This window comes from Protopterus annectens, chromosome 3.part1 (assembly GCF_019279795.1).
Source record: "Protopterus annectens isolate FY-2018-M chromosome 3.part1, PAN1.0, whole genome shotgun sequence".
Classification (NCBI taxonomy): Eukaryota; Metazoa; Chordata; order Ceratodontiformes; family Protopteridae; genus Protopterus; species Protopterus annectens.
This window is the reverse complement of record NC_056732.1, coordinates 1440573523-1440597759: the sequence shown is the minus strand read 5'-3', so window position 1 is coordinate 1440597759 and position 24237 is coordinate 1440573523. Positions and strand designations below refer to the sequence as shown.

The 24237-nt window shown below is 41.2% G+C and overlaps 1 protein-coding gene across 1 annotated transcript in view; it reads right to left on the bottom strand.

The window, feature by feature from the left end:
- FAM171A1 (family with sequence similarity 171 member A1) overlaps positions 1-24237 on the bottom strand; it is a 1600715-nt gene that overhangs the window by 1040537 nt on the left and 535941 nt on the right. The window contains exon 2 of the mRNA XM_044067505.1: positions 21411-21638. Coding sequence (XP_043923440.1) covers positions 21411-21638 — 228 coding nt within the window. The remainder of the gene's footprint in view (positions 1-21410; positions 21639-24237) is intronic.

The window sequence follows — 24237 nt, the reverse complement described above, 5'->3', positions numbered from 1 at the left end:
GTAGAGAGAGAGAGAGCATCTGCAAAGGCCAAACCCCTTAGTTTCTTAATCTTGAATTGTCTTCTGTTTCCTCCCGATCCACTTAAATTTTACACTTTATTAAGCTGCTTTTACTATAAATGTGTTCGGCCTACTTTATTACTTTGCTATGTGCTTTTAAGTGCTCTTATTCTGCTGCATTTATTACTGCTTGCTAGTAGCCCTATTACATTTATTTGCTATTCTAAGCATCTTAGTTTTGGTTTTAGCACTTGTGCTTCAGGCCAGTTATTTTTAAATTTAAGAAGGTTTTTGTGGTCTGCAGTCTTGTAGACAAACTCTTATCAAAATCCTCTCTCCATAAGGCCACCAAGTATTCAGCACACTATGTCTGGACAATTCCCATCAGTTTCTATTGCCAGCCTGGTCGACATGGGCATAGTGAAATAGTGTAGCAACTGCCTCATGTTCACGGACCACCCTCTTCTCCTAGCACATAATTCTTCTACTTGCCAGAAATCCATCTACATCAGTAATGTGGAATCCATGCTCTCTCATGCCACAATCAGTACTCCTGACAAAAAGGAAACTGCCAGCACAAACGTCACACCACCCACATCATATAAGCCAAGCACAACATGCACCCACCTATGCAGTGGTCCTCAATAAAAACTTACCTAAACATGAGACACCTCCAAAACACACTATCAAACATTCTATACATAATACCAAACACTTCACATACAGCAGACAATACACCAGTGTCTCACTAACACAGCCCATAAGGCATAACAATAAACCAAACATACTAGTCATTGGTGACTCAATTGTGAGACACACTGATGTCCCCCTCACCAGGCTTGACAAGAAGGTCACGGTCAGTTGTCTGTCAGGTGCCAGAATCCAACACATCACACACGCACTTATCTCTCCACAACAGGTACAAGTATGACTCTGTCACTGACCATGCTGGTGTGAATGATTCGAGACGTACCTCCCTGGACTATATGAAGAGAGACATGACTGAGCTCTCAGAGTGTGTCCCAGGCAGGTATGATCCTAGCCCTAACACAAGCATCCTACCTACACCAAGAATGATACCACAATACCAACAAAAAATGGTTGACTTCTACAATTGGCTTAGTTTCTGGTGTCTTTCCAGGAAGATCCAGTATGATTGTCTGGGATGACATGGTTGACAGGTCTTGATGCTTTGCCAGAGATGGCCTCCACCTGTCACCCCTTAGATTCTGGATCCTGGCCAAGGCTCTTCCCTCCCCCATTGTGCCTTTTTAGGCTATGCCCCAAAGACAAATCTTCCAACTAATTAACGATCTGTCAAAAAGCAAATTGAAGGTCATGCTGCTTAACGCTAGAAGCATTTAACTGAAAATGCAATCACTGGAGGTTCTCCTTGCACTAGAAGATGTCAATGTCTGCGCAGTCACGGAAACTTGATTCAGGGCTGCGGAGAGCACCCCTGCCTTACCAGGCTGTACCTCATTCCACACATTCTGACCCCAAAATGGAAGTCGGGAAGACAAAGGGTGATGGAGTCTCTAGTCTCTATCTTCATTAAGGATAGGCACACCTCCAGACTGGTTTGCCAGCATGATGCACTGGAATTACTCCAGGTGCAACTGACAGCTGGCAAGACACCTGCTACTCAAGGAAACACAAACCCGTCTGGTGGACATCCTTTTTTTGTAAAGCCTGTTGATAGAGGAAGAAACTGTTGTCCAAAGATAAAAAGGAACAAATTCCAAACTGGAAAAAAACTTTCTCCTTAGCATGCAAATTATTTCACTAGTGAAAACCTCTAAAGCCAATTATGAATTGAAACTAGCCTCTTAAACGAAGAGGGTAAACCACAAAGCCTTCAGTTACATCAGGAACCTCCATGGCAAAGTCCAGGTTTGTTCCAAATTAGTACTTAACAGTACCACTTGCATTGATCCTGCTGACGTAGCCAACCTGCTAGCAGATAGGGGGTAAAATTTGCACTGAACCTATCCACCCCAAAAGGCCCATTCAACATCCCCGATATTAGTCCTGCAACTCACATCTCCATAGATCATGTTTTAAAGGCACTATCCAACGCAAAGAGCACAGCTTCCATGTGACCTGATAGTACCCCAGGCTGTATTCTTTTACCATCTCTAGCAAGAACTAGCTTAGCCATTGAGCACCTTATTCAACCACAGCCTAAGTACATGATTCATTCCAGCAGAGTGGAGAACTGCCATTGTCATCCCCTTGCACAAAGGTGGTGCCACTACTGATCCTGGAAACTATTGTCCCATTAGCTTGACAAGTCTGATCTGATCTGTAAAGTCATGGAGTTTATTACTATGGATCTCATAAAAAAGGACATAGGCGGTCTTCTAGCACTGGACCCCACCCAGTTTTGATTAGTCAAGGGCATATCTTGCCCGTTGAACCTGGGTGACTTATTTGAGACTGCCACCAAGGCTCTGGGTGAGGGTAAAGTTGGTACATACAGCTTACCTTGACTTAGCCAAGGCCTTTGACACAATCTCTCACCTGGGCATCATCAAAAAGCTAATACAACTTGGTTTAAATCTCAATCTCATCAGGTCGATGGCCAACTGGCTCACCGATAGGACCCACAAGGTCAAAAGAGGCGCCTCCACCTCTGACAGCAGAGCTGTCACTAGTGGTGTTCCCAAGGGAGCTGTCCTGGGACCCCTACTGTTTAGCATCAACTTTTCAAGAGGTCCAGGCAAAAACAAAAGGTCTGTGGCTGACCAAGTTTGCAGATGACTGTGGGTTGGATGCTGTCACTGACTCACCAAATGATGTTAACATACTGCAAGAGGGTCTGCAGCAACAAATGACTGGTGCCAAAGTCATGGCCTTACATTAAACGCAAAAAAATGTATTATCATACCATTCGGCAAACACAGCCCCTACCAATTACCACATCAATGGCAAACCCCTAAGTACATAACCTGTGGTGAGAAACCTGGGTTCTCGGGTTGACGAAAATCTCACATTCGACCATCATGTACAGGCAGTGGTCAGAAAAGCCTCTTACTTGGTTCATCTCATAAGTAAAGGGATTGCATCCAGAAAAAAAGAGGTTATTATCTCTCTCTTCTCCTCCCTTATTAGACCAATAACCGAGTATAACACACCGTACCTCTTCAAACATCTGCACCAACTGGAAAGGCCACAGAAATACCTCACAGAGAATCTATGACCTCCAACAGCTATGCTATGTGGACAGGTTCAAATCACTATCACTCTACTCTGCATCTTACAGATTGCTCAGAGGTGACCTGTCTCACCTAAAAGGCAATATTGGATCCTGCCCTACTAGGATGCTCCATATCTGTAACTCTTGTGCATTACCTGCTTGAAAGGCCTAAATCTAATATTCAACATCAGCAAAACCTGCTGAAGAGTGAGGTTTGTTTCCCAGAGGCTGCCCTGTATCTGGTATAGACTTCCCATACATGTCAAGTATCTCGCTGGCCTTCTTCAAGCGCAACCTTGAGAAGTGGATGGGAAAAGTACAGTTTTGTACCTACCATAAATGTAGATGTTAGAGTGTATACACTGCTGCAGTCATTACACTGATATCCTGCTGTAAGGCGGTCCCCGCAGTCGGCTTGAGTTCCAAAGTCTTGGTCCGGCATCGGTTGCTGTCACTTCTTCCCTGACGTCAGTGCGACAGGGGTATACAAGATGCAGCCGATGCCATTTTCTTCAGTTTTTCTTGCCCCAGATGTCAGGTGCCCCCAAAATTGCTAATGAAACATACATATGAAAAGCAATCAAAAACTTTCAGTTACCAGCAAATACTCCCCATAGGTAGTAAAGGGTAGAAGAGTTAGGTACGTACCAGCAAGTAAGAGGGGAAGGAGGGAGGGTAACCTGGACTGCAGCATTGTATACACTCAAACATCTACATTTATGGTAGGTACAAAACTGTACTATGTTCATCGTGTTACACTGCTGCAGTCATTAGCACTTGGGTAGAATCCCAAAGCAGAGGTAGGGTGGCTGGATCTATAAGGCATTAGGGGTGGCTATAAGGCCCTTCAGTACTGCAGTGGCAAAGCCAGCTCTGGATTTAGAGTAGAGAGGCAGATGGTAATGCTTGGTAAAGGTATGTACAGAACTCCAAGTTGCTGCTTCCAAAATGTCTTTGGTAGGTATTCCTCTGAGGTAGGCAGTTGAAGTGGCTGTTGCCCTGGTGGAATGAGATCTAATGCTGTTAGGTACAGTTTTCCCATGGTGTGTATAGCAGAAACGTATACAGTGTCCTATCCATTTTGAAATGGTCGGTTTTGAAATGGCTTTTCCCTGTGCTCCTGCAGCATATGCTACAAACAATTGCTCAGTTTTCCTGAAAGCTTTGGTTTTGGCCAAGTAGAAGCGTAACTGCCTGTGTATGTCCAAAGAATGCAAAAGTCTCTCCCCTTTATTCTGTGGGTTTGGATAAAAAGTTGGCAAGTGAATAGTTTGGTTTAGAGCCACACTTGATACCACCTTTGGCATAAAAGTAGGGTTTGTTCTTAAAGACACCCTGTCTTGGTAGAAAATGATGAAAGGTTCCACTGCCATTAGTGCCTGTAATTCTGAAACTCTTCGTGCTGAGGTTATTGCCAGAAACAGAGCAGTTTTCCAAGAGACATATTTTAAGTCTGCTGAGTTAGCTGGCTCAAAAGGAGGTAAAGTTAATTTTTCCAACACGAAGTTGAGGTCCCAAGTTGGAGTTGGTGCTCTACGGGACGGTCTTATGTTTTTAGCCCCTCTGAGTTACTGTTTTAGCATAGGATTAGAAAAAATAGGTGGGTCCGTGTTGTAATGAGCAGAGATGGCAGAGACGTGGATGAAAAGGAGAGGCCTTTGTCCAACATCTCAGTTAAATATTGTAGTATCTGAGGAATATTTGGGACAAGAGGGTCAAGGCTGTGAGCCTGGTTCCAGGCACAGAATCTCTTCCATTTATCCGAATAGGCTTTCCTGGTGCTAGGCCTTCTGGCCTCCAGAATGACATCCATAACAGCTTTGTAGAGAGGCACTGCTTGCTTGACTAAGGAATCTGCCATGCAGCCAGGTTTAAGGTCTTTAACTGGCTGTGAAGTATCTGATTGTTGTGCTGAGTCAGAAGATGTGGGATTTGAGGTAAAATCCAGGGTGGACCTCTGGCGTGGCCAGTCTGGGGCAATCAGGATCATCCTTGGCTTTTCTTGCCTGGTTTTATGAGTACCTGTGGAAGGAGAGGTAGTGGTGGGAAAGCATACACTTGTAGGTTTTTCTAGCTGAATGAGAGGGCATCCACTTTCCATGCTTGTGGGGGGTAAGTCCTTGTGCAGAATTTCTGTAGCTGGCAGTTCATTGGGGATGAAAACAGATCTATGTCTGGCCTCCATCATTTTTGTATTATCATTCTGAATATTTGTGGATTTAATTTCCACTCGTGCGGATCCATGATGTTTCTCCTTAAGTCGTCTGCCAGTGTGTTTTTCTCTCCTGGCAGGAATTGTGCTTGCAGATGAACTTGATAGGTTAGAGCTGTGTTCCACAAGGTTATGGCTTGTCTGCAGAGGGGATAAGAATGAGTGCCCCCTTGCTTGTTTACGTACCACATAACTGTGGTGTTGTCTGTCTTTAGTAGTAGTTGTCCTAGATGCAGAAGGTCCTTTAAAGCTATAAGGGCATTTTGTAAAGCTAGCATCTCTTTTTGATTGATGTGAAGATGTTCTGTGGGCCACTTGCCCTGAATACATTTTCCTGCCATGTGTGCTCCCCAGGCGTAATCCGATGCATCTGTTGTCAGTGTTTGCCTGGCTGTGGGTTGAGTGAAAGGCTGTCCCTTGTTGAGGTGACATGCTTGAGCCCACCATCGAAACTCCCGTTGAAGGCAAGGAATTAGTGGTATTACTGTTTCCAAACTTTGACAGTGTTGAGACCAGACACTCTTTAGGTACCACTGTAGTTTCCTCATATGCAGTCTGACATATGGAATTAGTAGTATGCAAGATGCCATGTAACCCAAGGCCTGCAGAATTTTTTCTTGCAGGGAGCTGGGTCTTTGTTGCCATCAATTGAAAATATTGAGTCAGTTGTCCTTGCTTGTCTGGCTTGAGATAAGCCATCTGGGCCGTTGTATTCAAGCTGGCACCCAGGAATATTATCTCTTGTGAGAGCACTAGTTTTGACTTCTTTTCGTTTACTGTGTAACCTAGGCAACTTAATAACTTTTTTACAAACGCCAGATACTTTAGAAGAATGTCCTTGCTCTCTGCTTGAATCAGGCAGTCCAGGTACAGATATATTTGAATTCCTTTCCGTCTGCAAAAATCCAAATACTGGTGCCAGGCACTTTGTGAAGACCCTGGGCACAGTAGATAAGCCAAAGGGCAGTGCAGAAAATTGGTAGTGCATTGAACCAGCTATGAATCTGAGGCATCTTCTGCAGTTTTGTCTGATAGGGACATGCATGTATGCCTCCTTGAGGTCCAAAGTTACGAGCCAAGCTTTCTTGCCTGGCATGGGAAGAAGCTGCTGTAGTGTCAACATTTTGAATTTTGGTACATTCAGGTAAGCGTTTAGAGAAGAAAGATCCAGAATGGGCCTCCAGGCTTTGTCCTTTCTGGGAACTAGAGAGAGTCTTGAGTAAAATCCTTGTCCTTGCTCCTGTGTTGGTACCTTTTGAACAGCTCTCATGTCCATGAGTGCTGTAATTTGTCTTTGAGCATCTGCCCATTGATCTGGTGGCAGATTTGGCATTCCTTTTAACCTTGGCAGAGTGTGAAAGTGGAACCTGCAACCTTGAGATACAATGTTGAGAACCCATTTGTCTTTGGTGATCATATGCCAATTGTGACAGAAAAGTGCCAGTTTTCCTCCCAAGGGGGCTGCCAAAAGAGAACTATTTGGCAACTGTAGTGGGAAGTCATTGGGGCTGTTTTTTGTAAGGTTGAGGCCTGTCGTCTTCCCCTTCTTTCTGGGTTGATGCACCCCACTGTCGAGGCCAGGACCTTGTGGTTGACCTCTACCTCTTGGATATCTGTATCTGCCCCTTTGAGGTCTGTCTGTAACTGGAAAGGACCAATTCTTTGTTGGCCAATTTCTGTTAAATCAAGGAGGCTGAACCTGTAAGAAATCCTTCACCGTTTGCATAGATTTTGGCTCATCTTCCATTTTCTTTAATACCTCTTCTGCCTTAACTCCAAATAAAACATCATGCTGCAAAGGTGCATCCAATAATTTTGCTTTAACATGATCTGGTAACGTCTGTTCTTTTAACCAAGCATGTCTTCTGACAATCCTGTAACTGCTGCCCTACAGGAGGCCTCTAATGAATCAAAACCACATTGCAAAGTATGTTTTCCCACTTGTTCAGCTGCATGCAATAAATCCTACATTTCTTTATAATTAGGAGGATCTGAGTTTGGAAGCATTTTTTGTTTCAACTGAGACATCAAATATTGTTGATATTTTAGCATGTGAAACTGGCAATTTAAGGCCCTCACTGCTAAAGTTGCAGATGTATATACTTTCTTCCCCCATCTGTCTAATGCTCTGGAATCTCTGTCAGAGGGGACTGGATTCTTTGCTGAGGAGTCCTTTACCCATTTGAGGCCCTGAGAAATAGTTTCTGGGTCAGCAGCGGGGCTTTTATAAAGAAATTTGTGAGAGTCAGGGACTCTGTAGTATCCGTCAGTCTTAACTGGAGCAGGAGGTAAAGAATCAGGATTTAAACTGGCTTCAGTATACACATCATCCACAATGTCTAACACTGGCAGAACAGCAAGGGGTCTGTGTTGAGGTAATAAAAAGAAATTTCTGAGCCTTTTCTTGGATTCTGAATAATCCTGGCCCTCCCAATGGAAATGCTCCCTCATGGTATGCAAGGTTTCCCCAAAGGGGTAGTCCTCTGGTGGAGAGGCTGAAGGAATTGATTCCACAGCATCAGAATCCTCATAAGGGGGGAAAGAGTATCCTAGGTCTGAGGATGAATCTGAAGAGATGGATATCTGGTCGGATGAGTCATAGTCTGCATCCTGTCTAGGCCTTTTATCAGGAGGGGATGGGACCCCCTGATCAGAGTGATTAAGTCTTCGGCCATTTTGAGCATTTATTTCTTAGGCATGGAGGCCTGTCCTGGTGAATGTTGAATTTGTTTCTTTGTTTTTAAAGGAGTTTTAGACTTAGCAGAAGATTTAATGGTTAACTGAGTAGGTCTGAAAACACTCTCTGAAGCTACGGTTTGTTCAGCTACTCTGGATCCCTCTGAAGGGTTAGTCTCGGTAGGCTGTAAATCTGGTGCATCCGAAGGCCCAGCCATCTCCACGTGGGAGTCAGTGGCGGCCTGAGGTTATAAAGATGCGGTCGTCAGAGGCTGCGAAGGCGCCTCGCTGAAAACCGGAGAACCGGTGACTGGCCTAGAAGAGGCTTCGTCGTCAGTTTTGGGCCTCGGATGCCTGTCCTTGTCTTTGCACTTTTTGTGTATTCCGGTCGTCGGTAGTTCCGACGGCATGGTATAATTGAATTTTCTGCCAAAATAATGTCGGGCAAAATCAAACCGACGTTTAATAATGTGCTTGTTAAACCTAGCACAAAACCGACAACCTGTGACGTCGTGGTCTGGGCCTAGGCATGGGATACAATAGGAATGGAAATCTTTATGAGGTATTTGCTTCCCACAAGAAATACAGTTAACTTTTACTGACATCGGTCTGAGGCAAGAAAAAGTTTCCCCAAAGGGGTACTTCGTTTTGTAGAAGACTTCGGTTCTGGATTCGGAATGAAAATCTCAGTAGTCGGCCGACCGGCACTTGTGAACTGCTGTTGCTTCGTGTACCGAGTGGCAAGAAAGACTGAAGAAAATGGCGTTGGCTGCATCTTATATAGCCCTGTTGCACTGACGTCAGGGAAGAAGCGACAGCAACCGACGCCGGACCAAGACTTTGAAACTCAGGCCAACTGCGGGACCGCCTGATGGCAGGATAACCCAAGTATAATGACTGCAGCAGTGTAACACGATGAACATCCACAAATCTGTCCCACAGGTTCCACCTGTATCCCTCACTGGCAATGGCGACAGGTGCTGAGTGAGGTTTCTGTTTTGGGGATAAACTCTTGGCTAGGCTTGTAAGGGGCCCAGGGCCACTAGTCTAGTAACATACTACGATATTCACAAATGACACAATTATTTACAAAACTCCAGCTAGTTGTGCTGGTAGTACCTCCTTTCGTCACAATCATCTAATATCTGGCTAAAATTATTGCCTCTAGGAATGCAGTTTATTCATTTAATTTGCTTACAATGCAGATGGTCTGTGCTTTGTAAGTGCCTGTTCAGCCATAGGCTGGGATGTTACAAAATATACAGCACAGGAGAAAATAATGGAGTACATACAAAGCATAGAAGCTTTTTTGAATATTCAGCACACTAAGTTTACAGCTGTTCAGTATTTTCATGTAAGACATACTGAATTACAGTTATGCATCATGAGTGTTAGGTTATAAAACACCAATATTTTTAATTCTCATTTACATATGCCTTTAGCAATAAGAGTTACAGTTAGTGCAGAGGATTAAGGCTAACAACTGTTAAACTGCTTTCTGTACATCCAGGGTTTGATCCCTTCGATCTCCAATTTCCTAAAGTGCAACTGATCAAGTCACTTAAGACAATACTCTGGGAAAACTGGGCTAGGCTCCTCAATGGTCTCCTGGACTGCATACCAACTACCTAAGAACCTACGAAGGAAGGAAAGGATGTTCATAGGTGTGTACTAGGCCAACAGCCCTGGAATCTTTACAAGCCTAGTCCACAGAAGTGACCTGGCATCATGCCGCAGTTAGTTCCCGGTGCCTCTATCAAGTAGAGCCACTGGAGTAATCCCCAGGGTGAACTTTGTATTTCCCATCCACTCAAGATTTCTCTTGAGGAGGGCCAGTAAGGTGCTCTGCTTGACATGTATGGAAGGTCTATTCCAGAGCATGGGCAGTCTCTGGGTTATGAACCTCTCCCTCTAGCATGTAGCATTGAGGTGATGTTAATGTAATGTATGTTAAAAGATTTTATTTTAAAGATGCAGATGAGGACCTCCAGATATTGGGACTATTTACATACAGTTTCTACAGCTGTTGCCTGAGTTACTGAATGTCTAATGTCCTAGATACCACAGCAGGCTTTACACAAGTAGCAGACTCCTGCTGTAGTATGTACTGGTAGTAGGTACCACTGCTGGAAGTAGAATTCAGCATTCAGCAAATACATGACAAGACAGGGAGGGGGGGGGGGCAATAACACTTGCCAGTCCAGTACTTACCTATGAACAGTAAGAGAGGGCTTTGTAGGTATTAATAGGTTAATGTCCCAGTGTCAGCATATTTTCTGCTAATCTGAAGCTCCCAAAATAAGACAAATATATTGATCTCTAGCTAAATCAACAACTAATGCGCAAGTCAATGCCACCTAAAGATAAGGATAATGAATATGTAGCCCTGTAATGTAAACATGTATTATCTTCCTTTAAGGTAGTGAGGTCTCAGAACAGGCATGGCTACAGCCCTTGTGGTCACATGGTTGTCTACTGTACATAAGGAATATATCCAAAAGCCACTTTACATTATATAGGGAGAGAGAGAGAGAGTGACAGAGGGAAAACTGAATTTTGTTGAGCATTGTTTTACTCGACAGCTGTTTAGGTGACAAAATTTGGTCAACTAAGGATAATGTCAAATTGAGTGTGAGACTGCACAATTCTTGGAGTTGGAGAATATGTCTTTTCTGATGATGTGTAATCATCTTGACGTTACTAAATATAATTAAGCAGGTGGTGTAGAGGGCTTGCCTTCCCCACAAAAATGTTTTTGTTTTAAATTTAATTTTTACATCCACCAAAGTTGACAATTGGGAGCTTCATAAAACACCAGCAAACTTGACAATCAAACCTATACTAGCAACAAAATTGAAAGAGAATTAAATCACCATAAACTCTCCCATGCCCTGGTGAACTGAACTAAGCTGTAGCATAGGAGTACCACTGACTTCAATGCTATAAACATGGTGTCCCTCTCCTAGGGGATCCAAGCTAGAAATAAGTCCTGAATCCTCAGCACTAGACTAGGGATGGAGAACCAGCTCAGTAAGTCTACAAGCACAGACAGACACAGACAGACACAGACAGACACAGACAGACACAGACAGACACAGACAGACACAGACAGACACAGACAGACACAGACAGAGACAGACAGAGACAGACAGACACAGACAGAGACAGACAGAGACAGACAGAGACAGACAGAGACAGACACACTTCCCCAGTGTGTAAATGGTTGTTACAGTGATGTCCTGTCCACAGCGCATGGCCTGAACAGTACCACCTCCTTGCACAGGGGGAATGGTTACGTCCGTCTTGTATGTACATGTATACCACTAAAAACTGGTCACCTGAATGACAGAGTCTCACATATTAGTTGTCCCTCCAGAGTTTCAAGGAAAGAAACATTGCCCTTGGCTCCATTTGTCTTAGGTGGAGCTCCTTTTCCTGGGACTCAGACTTCCTGAGTCATGGAAGAGCTGAGGTGGGCTTCCAACCTCACAAGCAGTTATCAATCGCAACCTGAAAAATGTTTTGCGGCAGAAAGGGGGATTCAAAATGAAACCATCTGTAAATCAATGGACTCTCAGAAGCTCAGTGGCAAGTATCTGACATCAGATGATCCATGAGGGCATAGTGACTGAGCAGCCACTGACACCTAACCATGCACTGCAACATTCACAACCTAGAGTGCAAGAACTCTGCTACAAAGGCTGTGGCCAGCATCAGGCCTAAAATGAGTACAAGGGTCTGAGCCAGAACCCTCCTACACATCACCACCATGAAGTTCAAGGAAATAAATTTCCTAGGCTGTATCTGAGAAAGACATGACTGTGTGAAGTGTCCAGCTCTGTCCCAATCAAGGCGATCCTCTGAGATGGGTTTACAGGGGCATTTCCTGGTTTATACAGTCCAGATGGTATGCAGCCAAAGACACCACAACCAAAAAGGAATTTCTAGGTAGGGTACAAGGAGCTAATCATTCAATGATATGGGGAAATGAAGTTCCTTCTCCTTGAGGCTTTTGCCACAAAAGTTAGCACCTTGTAAATACTGCAGGTAGAAAGACACTAGAAAGCAACACCTTGCACTGAAAATGGTGCTCCCCTACAGAAAACCAAAGGAATCTCTTAGGCAGAACCAGACAGTTATGTTCCAGAAGGCATCCCTCTTGTCCATAGACATCTCCCACATGCCCTGTGGCAGCAGGGACTGTGACAATGGACAGCTGCTACCTGGCACTCCATAAACAGAAAGCACCTGCTGTAGCAACAGACTATTCACTGGATGGCTGAAAGTACTTCTTTGCAGAAAGGGAAAGAGACCAAAAGACTGGACAATCAGAAAGAGTGAAGAAAGAATCCTCAGAGGTATTCAAAAGATCATGGGAGAGATGAAGAAAGAAAAAGGGAGAATGGAGGCACAGTAAAATACTAAATGTACTTAAAGACATTAGACTGGATGATTTTCTTCTTCTGCTGTCAGGAAAACATAATTTAACTTAAAATCACTGATGTTCAAGATGAGATGGAAGCCCTGACTTTTTTAAAAACAAAGGAAAAGTTGCGGTAAAACCATCAGACTTTCTTCAAAGCAGGGAAACTCTACGGTCACTTTGAGAAGCACAGACTGAGCTTGTTCAAAAAACTTGGTAGAGATGGAATGGTCCCCACAGCACAGCTCTTTTGGAAGGTCCTAAAATGCATGGCTATTAAACATTATACCAAGTAACCAAAGCTACTTTTCTTGGAGAATTCCAAGACAGTAGCTAAGAGTACAACAGCCAAGTTTCTGAAGTCTCCCCTCCTAAGCACCCTGGCCAACTCATCAGGGGATGGCTAGACTACTTGCCACTTGGAAGCCTTCTTTATACTTCAGAAGGATTTTTGCTTTCTACAGTACCAGAAGAGCCTAGAATGCAACAGAAGAGGACAAGGGCATTGTAAAGGCACTATACAGCTCTCAAGCAGATTTTACGAGTCCTACCAAAAAGTACCTTTACTCAGAAGGGGTAATTTAGGATGACCTGCCAGTGTTCATCCTTAACGAAGGGGGGCATTGGAGGAACTAGAGAATGCAAAATGGCTAGTAAAATGCAGGTTCTTAAAGCAAGGTATTACCTGTAACAATACATCTGCTAAGGAACATCACAGTTCCATTACATCAGCCTGGCTTTGTGTGGATGCAGATTATTTTGCAGGAATATGTACAAGGTCTTTCAGGTACTATAACATTGAAATGTAGACTGCGAACCTTGAAAAGAAATCAGAAAGATGGGGATTGGTCCAAATTCCAACCCTAGACTTAGCCCATAATTTAGCACAGTGGAATCAGATCAATATCAGAGAGAATAGCCAGAGAGGGGCACTGTGCTGTGGGGACAAGCAAATAAGGTAACAGCACATAAACATGGAGAAAAGGATTAGCATGCCCAAGAGGGATGGCGTGGTGTTCGTAGATAGTGAACAATTATGTGGTGCTGTGAAGTAGAAGTGGTTCAAGGAAAAGGAAATTAAAACATGGAAATATGCAGAAATTATGAAACGAGAACAGTTAGTTATACACAAGGAGAACTCAGAAGACAACAGAATAAAACCTGTACAATTTCAACAAGTGGTAAGAGATTAAGGATTATCTCAGTATCAGTGGTTATGTTTATGCCAAGCTCTGGATAAACTCACAAATGTTTTACAGTTTGACTCGTATTACAGATATATATCTCAACAAACAGAATAGATGGAGAGTACGAACCAAGAGAACATGACCATGGGAAAAGCGAAGTTTAAAACAGGGCGAGGGAGTCAAACAAACAAACAGCTAATTGACAAGAAAGGGGATGTAGCTAGGTTACCACTGGAAAGAAAGTACAAGATGAATAAGAAAGGGGCAAATGGCACATGTGTGGGAAATCCTGCACATATAAGGAAGTGGACCATTTACTCTGTAACAACAAATGTAGCTAAGCACCAGATAGATTATTTGAAGAAAGGAAAACGGGAAATAGATACTGCTACAGATGTAAAGAGGGGAATGCAGGTCTCCTGCATACGTTTTGGAGATGTCAAATAACAGCTCATTAAGTCTATGAAAGGTGGAAGCAAAGTGTTCTTAGATAAAAAGAAAATTTTGACAAACGAGTTGAATAATCATGGAAGATGTGTGGGTGGGATTTAATTCATGCTGATACAAAGTACATGAAAGTGGAAAATCACTGTAAAGTACTGCTGTCTTGTGTACCAAAATCTTTAACAGGGAAGGAATTTAAGTGTCATATTGAACAAACTTTTAACACGTACTCAAAGAACATTTTCATCTATGAAGAATTAGATACTACAAATCATAGAATAATTTTCAGCATCAAGCATTATGGGTGAAAATGCTCAAGCATAAATTACGTTTTTTCCCAATGAATTCAGATCTGTCAACATTCTCATCATGAAGTTGAACAGCTGTGGGAAAACACAACTTTCTGAACAGTCTTCGTTAATGCTGTCTTTTGTGCTACTAGAACACTCAGATGGCTAGAACTGCTACTTTTATTTATTTAAAAAACAAACTGTAGAACACAGTATTCCTTTAGGTATGAACCTACTGAAAAGAGAACATCCCAAAGCTTATGTCTAATGAATGCAGGAGTTTGTTAAATATGCCTGTTTACAAAATACTTTACAAAAACAGATTTCTGTACATTCTACAACTACTTTTTGTGCACAAAAGTTTCACATAGCCACAGTGTCAGAGAAATTACAGTAGAAAAGTATGCAAATCAGCAAACAGATATGAAAATGAACAATACATCACACCAACTGCCACCAATAAGACCAATTTCCAAATAGTAACGATATTCTTAATACTACAACAGGGGAGGTACATCTTGCATCATGACACCAAAATCAAAATCAACACAATGTTTTCCATTAATCTCTCTTTTTTTTTACTCTAGAGTACAATGTTATATATTGATTTCCCACAATGATTTTAAACTGCTTTATAATGCTTTTTGGATGGTCAGAGTGAAATGTAAAATGTTCCAGCTTGACACAGGTCAAAAATCAACATCTCTTCTATTCTGTATTAATTTTATTGTGCCCAGAAACACACCAGGATGCTCTGCTAATTCTATTATTGCATTGCACTGCATCTGGAGACTATGCAAATTTATCTGTAATCACCTAAAATAAATGATTGAGATATTGGTTAGAATACTTCAACATAGAAACACTGCAATGGTGTATGTTGTTTCTAATCCTCTTTTCACAAGGACATTAGCACAGTAGAATTAACACAGGCTCCAAATGTTAAACTGATCAGTGAATAATTGAATTAATACAGCCTCTACATGGTAGCCTATTTTGTACAGGGTCCAAATGCACAGCAGAGCAGAGCTTGCATCTGGAGGCTATGTTAATTCAAATGTTCAAAAAGCCTTTGACCCAGTGTTGTATTACTTCAACCATTAACAGCAATACACAGGAACATGCTAGTAATTTGACAACCACACCATGTTGCTTTCCCACTAAACAGTGCATAAATGACATTTATAAACACGTAAAATACAAAGAAATATTCCTCTTCCTTATATACTTACCTGTAGCAGCTCACTACTGGAATGACAGAACAGCACTGGTCAGAATTGAAACCTAGTGGCAGCATTTTGCTTTCCCATTAAACTGTGCGACAAATAACTACAACCATGCAAAATAAACAGAACTCTCTATCTTGCCTACATTTGGTTAATACTTGTCATTACTGGGCATCACAAAACAATACCTACTACATAATAAAAATCATGATGTTTTATGTTGCTTACGAAAGATCAATTTTACAAATTAATTAGTAAAAAATATATAGGTATATGCCAAATGCCAGATTTAGAGAGACTCCAATGATATTTGCAATCATGCAAAACCAAACAAAATATTCCTGTTGTCTACTGCAACTTCCTACTGGCTATCAACAGCTTTGGTCAAAGTACAAAAAGCATAATGTTGTATATGTTGATTCCCCGCAATCATCTTTTTTCGAAAATACATCTGAGCAACAGAATTAAAGCCTCCAGACAGTAAGGTTTTCAAAAATACTGATATTTGTAATCAAGTAAAATAAACCAAATATTTTAAATGCTTACATTTAGCTGTGATATTACTGTGTAAGTAGTAGTATCAGGAAATAGTGTTTCTCAGCACCAAAATTCTGTACATTCGTACTGATCACCATCTTCACAAATGCATTAGCTTGGTACAATTAACACAGCCAATAGATGCCAAGTGGATGTGTGCCCAGCTATATTAGTGCAGCCTTTACATACAAACGCACAGCACTTCTTAGCATACAGGACTCTATAACATCGACAGCCAATCAAGACCAATTTGCTACATATTTATTCCCCATAAAATACTGCACTAAATGAAATTCACTTTATTTTGCATATTTGTGAAGTATTTTGTTTTGTTTCTGCTTAGCTACAACTCCCACTATTTGGAAGTCTCATAATAGTACTTGTCTAACAACCAGTACCATGTTGCTTTTTGCAGCTGCCTCAAATACTGTACCAAATGATTTGCAAATCTAAAATAACACACAATATTCCTCTTCTATTTCAGGAACTACACAGTAGCACTTGATATTCAACATCATGCTGCTACATGCTGCTTCCATATTAAACAGTGCATTAAGTATCTGCAAACATGCAAAATAAAGTGAAAAACTTGACAGGGAGTACTAATGGTCAAACAGGCAAATAGAATATTTTTATCTCCCATGACTACAAATCCAGTGCAACTAATATGATACTCAAGCTACCACATATTCCCACTAGTACCCTTCCCCCATCACACCAATGCACCATAATGCAGCACTGAAACTGCTCTACTGCTACACAAATAAATTGTTTGGCACTGATAAATGCATGCTTTGCTCTGCAAATTACCTCAGATCACGGCTGTAGGATGTATTTGTGACCCTCTTGAAGAGTCAGTGCAAGAAGAATTCAGTCAGTAATGATACTGTAAATGGGTTCTTACTTCACAGGGCAGAATTCTAATGTACATATACTGTAAATACTTAATACATTACTATGTATGTTATTGCACATGTACTCTTCTTCAACATTAACAGAAAGGCTTGAAGGGATGAGTTTATGTTGCAGAGGATATCGCTGCTCTAGAAAAGACTTCTCATGAACATAAAACAAAGCTCATACATGCCCATATTCAAGCATAACCTGGAGTTACAGGTGGGAAACAGAAAATTTATCCCAACATTCCTACTCAAAAAATACCTATACCAAGCTAAACCTGTCATCTACCGTCAAATACGTAAAAAACTTTAACCCACTCACATTCATCTCATCCCTCAAAGAATGTAACTGGCATCCTCTGAAGTACCTCAGTCTAGATGACACAGTTGAATTTTTTAATACTACCTTCCTGAGCATCCTTAATTACCATGCCCCCATAAGATTTTCCAGAACCAAAGAAAAACCCTCCCCATGGCTACATAAAACCACTAAGTCAGAAATGAAAAACAGGGATAAAGCCTGGGAGCACTGGTGCAAAACCAAAACCCCCTCAACTAGACAGAAATTCCTAGAACTACGCAATAGTGTCAAAAAGCTAATAAAACAGGACAAATTCCAATACTACCAGTCTGCCCTAGACTCCTCACAACACAGCCCCAAACAATTCTGGTCCTCCATAAACTCCATCCTCCACCCAGGTAAAGTCGGTACCCCTCCTCCTAACATCCCTCACTCCTCAGAAAATATTGCTACCTCATTCCACACACACTTCACCCAAACCATACCATCACTAGCTAAACAACACAACCCCCATCCCCTCCAACCCACACCTTCAACTAGTAATCTCCCCACTGCCTTCTCTTTTTCTCCTGTACCTACCTCCAACATAAAAAACTCTAAACTTAAACCCACCAAATTAGCAGCAGACAAGTGAATACCTAAAAATTGCAGCTGATGCTCTGGCCTACCCAGTATCCATCTTGATTAACCGATCTCTGTCAGAAAGTTACATTCCCACACTGTGGAAAGTATCACATATAATTCCCCTCCACAAAGGTGGACCCTCCACAGAACTAACCAATTACCGCTCCATAGCTATTCTCTCTCCACTCTCCAAAATACTAGAGAGATGCATACACTCTCAGGTCTCAGACTACCTCCTTACTAACAACCTCCTTTCCAGTACTCAGCATGGTTTCCAACCAAACCATAGCACCACCACTGCCTTACGTTCCCTTTACTAACACTATCTTTCAGCAGAAAAACAATGGCCATCTCTCTTCTGCTACTTTCCTAGACTTATCTAAAGCATTTGACATGGTCCCACACAAACAACTTATCTCTGTCCTCAATAACCTATTCTTCTCTCAATCAGTCACCAACTGGTTTCAGAGTTACCTGTCTGACCGCCAACAATCCGTTGTATGGCAGAATGGCATATCTCCCCAACTACCTGTCTCCATAGGGGTTCCCCAAGGATCCATCCTTGGACCCCTACTCTTCTCTGTTTACACCAATAAGCTAGCCTCTGCCACCAAACATGGCACACTCATACCACACGCAGATGACTCAACCATCATCTGCTCAGCCCAGTCCCTACCCAAACTGCAAAAAGCCACACAGGAAGCCTTTTCCTCTGTTGAAACTTGGTTATCAGATGCCCAATTAATACTCAACCCAAACAAAACTAAACTACTCATCTTCCAACCCACCAAACATACTCAAAACAACTCTCACTTTAACATCACAGAAAAAGACAACACCACTATATACCCAACTGAACACCCCAAATTGCTAGGAGTGGAAATAGACAAACTAAAATTTGACATTCACATATCCATGACCATAAAAAAAGTCCACAAAAAACTAGGAGCGTTATACAGAAATAAGCAATTTCTTACCAAAGCAGCAAAGATGTTAATAGCAAATTCCTACCCTATCTCCACCCTACTTTATGCCTCTCCAATATATACCAACCTAAGGCAATGCGATCTAAACAAGCTAGAGACCTGCTACAACAAAATCGCCAAATTCGTCACAGGGGCATCCTACCATAGTCACCACTGTCTCTTACTTGCTGAATTGGGCTGGCTTGACCTCCCTCACCTCCTTCAGTGGTATGAACTCTCACTCGCCCACAAACTAGTAAACCATCCACTAAATGTCCCATCCCTCCAGAATCTACTCCAACCCTATCGCACCACCAGTCCACTAAGATCCAGCAACAAAAATCACTTGCAGATCACTAAAGCCAATAACTCTGCTGGTGAAGCACTATTCTCTTGCACCATAGCCAAATTATGGAACTCCCTTCCACCCACAATTACCTCCGTACCATCATGCACCCACTTCAAAACTTTACTAAAAGCGCACCTAAAAAACATGCTGGCTATGCCCTTGCAACTCCCACTCTAATATCACCCACCCCATCCAACAACTACCTTTCTTTCCACTCCACTAACTACCTTGATTATAGCAAGCTCAGATGCTCATAAGCCTAGTACTTATTGTAACATTTGTTAATGTCTGTTATGTACTTCACAGATAAAGATTCTAGTTGTCTACTGATGTACTATGTTCTTTATCTGTAAATATGTTGTAAGTAATTGCTATGTTAAATTGTTAATCACTATGTAATCCAATGTAACTACTGTCTGTTTATTTTAACTGTGGAGCTTTTCTCCCCGGGCCTCCGTTGAAAATGGACCTACGTCCAGTCGGACACTCCCAGTCAACAAATGTAAATAAATAAATAAATAATCCCAGGACTGCCCCCTGTACTACTAATAGGCAGAAGTAGTTCTTAAATGCTTTATCCTTTGCATGGGTCCCCTCAAATTATCTATGACATGATCCCGGTTATTCTCACTAGGGGTCATATACAGTTATCTAACAGAGGATGGGCAAGTCCAATCTAACACTAAATGGGATAGCTTAATTCAAATGCCAAAAGGGAAATGGCCCACAAGTCCAGCTTGCCTAGTACTTGCCTATGAAGCTAGACTGCACAATCTTATTTGATTCTCATACAAAGTGTCTGGGGTTTCTTGCAAAACATTTTGATTACATAATGATTTCTGTTAGTAGCGAACTATCATCAGAGCTTGCAGCACATTTACAGATGGCAAAATAAAGCTAGAGTACCTTTGCTTTCCTGTGACTAGCAATGCTAACCAGTTTCCCCAAACTGGAAGACATACTTCTGATCACATCACAGTACCAGTACATTCCCGGGTGAGTAAGTGAACATGATAATCTGCCAGCAGCACACTGTCCAACTAGACAGTACATGACTGACATTATAAACAAACATTCACCTTGTGATGGGTGGTCATGAAGTTTTAAGAACGAGCATCACTGAAAGAATGCCTTTGGATATTGCTTAATATCAGTACAAAATTAAAATGAAGAAAACCACAATTATTTCTGTAACATTATAAACAGAGAGACACACATACATAAATATATGCATACATACACACAGGAGTTCTAATACAAGTCTGTGTCATGGCTGCATCTGAAATTCTTAAAGTTTATTTCATTAAGCAAAATCCAGTATAAATCACCAAACTGTTCTCCTGGATAATATTTTGCCAGCACATAGACTCTGCTCCCAAATTAAAATAAAATAAAATGTGAAATGTACATTCTTAATTTTTGTATGTGACAAGTTCAAATGTTCCTGAAAATTAGCTTGTACTAATCAACAAATGGAATTTGGTCTCTCTAAAATCTGATCTTTTTTTTAAATAATGTTAAGGACCTCTACTAAGTACTACATAATTGCGCCCAACATGCAGTGTCAGCAAGAGATATATACCTTAGGAAGAAGGTACAGAAAGGGTAACAAACTGAGGCAGTCAATGGTAGAATTTTCATGACTGTGTATACTGTTTTGGATAAATTTATGTTTGTCCTTGTATTGTCAGTGTAGTGCCTCCTCACTTTTTAAATGATTGAGAGTACACAAAGGAAGAAAAGCTACATTTCGTACATTGCTACTATTCTAGTGGATAAATGAGTGAATCTGAGGGAACGAAACTCTAACAGCGGTTTGAAGAATGGTTAGAAAATGCACACAGGCATCCACACTTTTTTTTTTTTGGTGGGGGAGGTTTGCCTTGGTACCCAGCAGACTTACCCAGTGAAAATAAATTAAAGGACACAATGTTAATAAGATGAAAAGACTCCTCAGTATGAACAAAGATTCCAAACTACAATGATGGGCACATATAAACTGCTTTAAACTTAAAAGTTTAACTAAAAAATTAACCAAAAACAAAACACAGCACATGACTATTAAGAAGCCATCTTACCAGGCAACCTTGTGGGTCTCCAGGGTGCAGAATTCGGCACATAACCATGCTTGTTTGCTGTTACTATCAACTGACTGCCAAGTCTGTACTTAAATTTAATGAAGACAATACCATCATTTCTCGAGCTTTGAGTGGCAATGGAAGTTTGATCTGCAAAAACTTCAATGAGGGCTTCTGTTACTGGCTGATGGGTGCTGGCATCACTAACATGAACCTTTAATGTGACTTCTGTAGAGACAAACAGAAAACAGGCAAATGTAAAACTGGAGCATCATTAATTTTTTTCATGAACTTACATCATTATCCCATGTAATTTACAGACATATATTCTGACTGCATGTACTATCCATCCATAGCCTCTTTTTCCCCATTTTTGTGCATGGGTCAGGGTGTCACTTCCACAGTAGCAATCATGTAAAGCCAATGTCCATTCATATCGCTTGGTGGCGAGCACCTTCCCTTATTAAATAAGGACTTAATACAGAAAACCTGCTTGATACCACTAGAAAGTTAACCATACAACTCTTGAAAGTTATCCAGAACATTTACAATTATCCAGCATTAAACTGTGCAGTAGCTATAATAGTCACAACTCTTCCTGTTTTACACTGGCCACAAACTTTACAGTGTACAGTATGTACACACTTTTCTGTACTCTAAAAGGAAAGCTGCTGCACTGCACATCACATTCCAGTGTTTTAACTAGTTCTGACCATTTAAAGTCAAACTTTGTGCAGTGCCACATACCAAAGTTAAAAATAAATCCAAGACCAAGGCCTGTGTCAAAATTAAAGAAGAAAAAGACACCTCTGTAATATACAGATCCACAACCATGACGAAGATCTGTGCTAGTGTGGATAAAAAAACTCTCTGTAATATATTGATCCACATCATTTTCCTTTATAACCTGCAAAAAAAGGCAATGACATTTCCCAGAACGACAGCAGAGTGGACACATAGCAACACTAAACTACCAGCTTTCAGCAAATCTACCCCCTACATAACAGTGCACCTTCCTTTCTTCTCACCATACTTCAACCTTACTTGCAATGATGGTTATTTTATGTACCACAATTACCACTCCTTTGCATTTCTTCTTTCTAAAACAGGTGTGTGCACCAATGCAGTGGTTTGTAAACTCGTGCTTTTGGCTCTTTAAAAAAGTGGCTTTCTTTATGACCAACAGCTGAAGTATGCCTGAAATACAATGTGAAGCAGAATTACTGTCAATTATACTTCAAGGCTAAATGGGATATTCAGGGTTCACCCCATTAGTCACATTTAAAAAATAGGACGCATAATATTTAGTAGTTTGATTCCTTTTTGCCCCAAATGTTTTTCACCGAACATAGCTCCTTCCCTTGTTGGATCAGTTAATATCCATCCACTAACCACTACCACCATGTTATCTGAGCAAAGATGATATAAAATGACTTAATACTAAAGCTCTAAGAGTTAGACTAATTCCAGTATTCAGTTAACTTTGGTACTCACCTGAACACATACCTCAGTTTGATGAACCCTGCCAAAAGAAATCTCAGTCCTTTAAACCCACTGGAAGAACAGCCCCCAGCTTCTTAGATTAAAGACTCTTAATTCCTCTGACAGGGGACGTTCTAGGTTATACTTTATCTGCACTAAAAACCCTAACATAAGGTGACCATCTTCTCTGCAGAGCGTCAGCTCATCTTTTACTGTGAGTAAACATAACTACTTCATTTATAACAGGCAGTACATGGAGCCTGTAATTATGCTCCAAAATCAATAAAATGACAAATCTGTTGGCCACCTTTTTGATATACGAAAGTGTGCAAAGTTTAAGCACCCCCTTCAATGCTGTAATATCTCTATAATGCATAAAGTGTGGCCACCACAGAACACTGTGAAGCTGAAACAGTTTTAAAAATGGCAAACAACTCAGTACTGCCACACTTCCTTTTCTGTGTGCAGTGTCAGAAAACACATTACAGCTTTTGAAGCTGTTACAGGATCAAAGATGTGCACTGTAATAAAGCAGGTCACAGCTTTCAAAACTCACTCCTACAGTCTCTTTCTCTGTATCCTGTAGCTCCACATATTACAAAGAAATATGTGACAGTACCAAGAGTCATACAGTTTTCAAAGCTGTAAGGCAGTTAGTACTCCTACACTTTCTTCCAGTCTGTTTTTCACTTTCTTCCAGTCTGTTTTTCACTTTCACTTGTCTCTTTCTCCAAATGATAATGCACACAGCATGCTATACATGTTCTACAAAGAATTATGATTGGGCTTCTCTGATCATTACAAATTAGTTACATGTTCTTAAAACGGATATCAACATTCACCTCTCCAGCTTTGCTTCACTCTACTCTTTGGGTGAATATTTGACATCCACTTCTAAAAGTAACATAACTGTGATCAGAGACCTGATCTGAAAGACTGGATATGAAAGTCATCTGCAGAAATAAATGCATGTTACTGTATCCATAAGGAAGGTCTTGGAAAGTCTGATCATTATTGCAACATTTTCAATATAGTGAGCATGGCTGTGAGTCGTACAGTTCTATTTTTTTTTTTGGGGGGGGGCTATACTGCACAGAGCATTAAGACCATGACTTATTAACAGGCTTATAGGTCTGAATTTAATTTTCTCATTCTGCTCTTGCAAATTGTTTGACTCTGTTAAAGTCACTTAACCAGACACTGCTCCCAGGCTAAGCTTGAAAAAAGGCACTTATGGTTAGCAGCCCCACCTTCTTACCTAATCAACAAAAAATGGAGATAAATTAGAATAAACAATGGATGCAAAGTTAGCGAATTGTGAGACTGACATGAAATCAAAGACAGG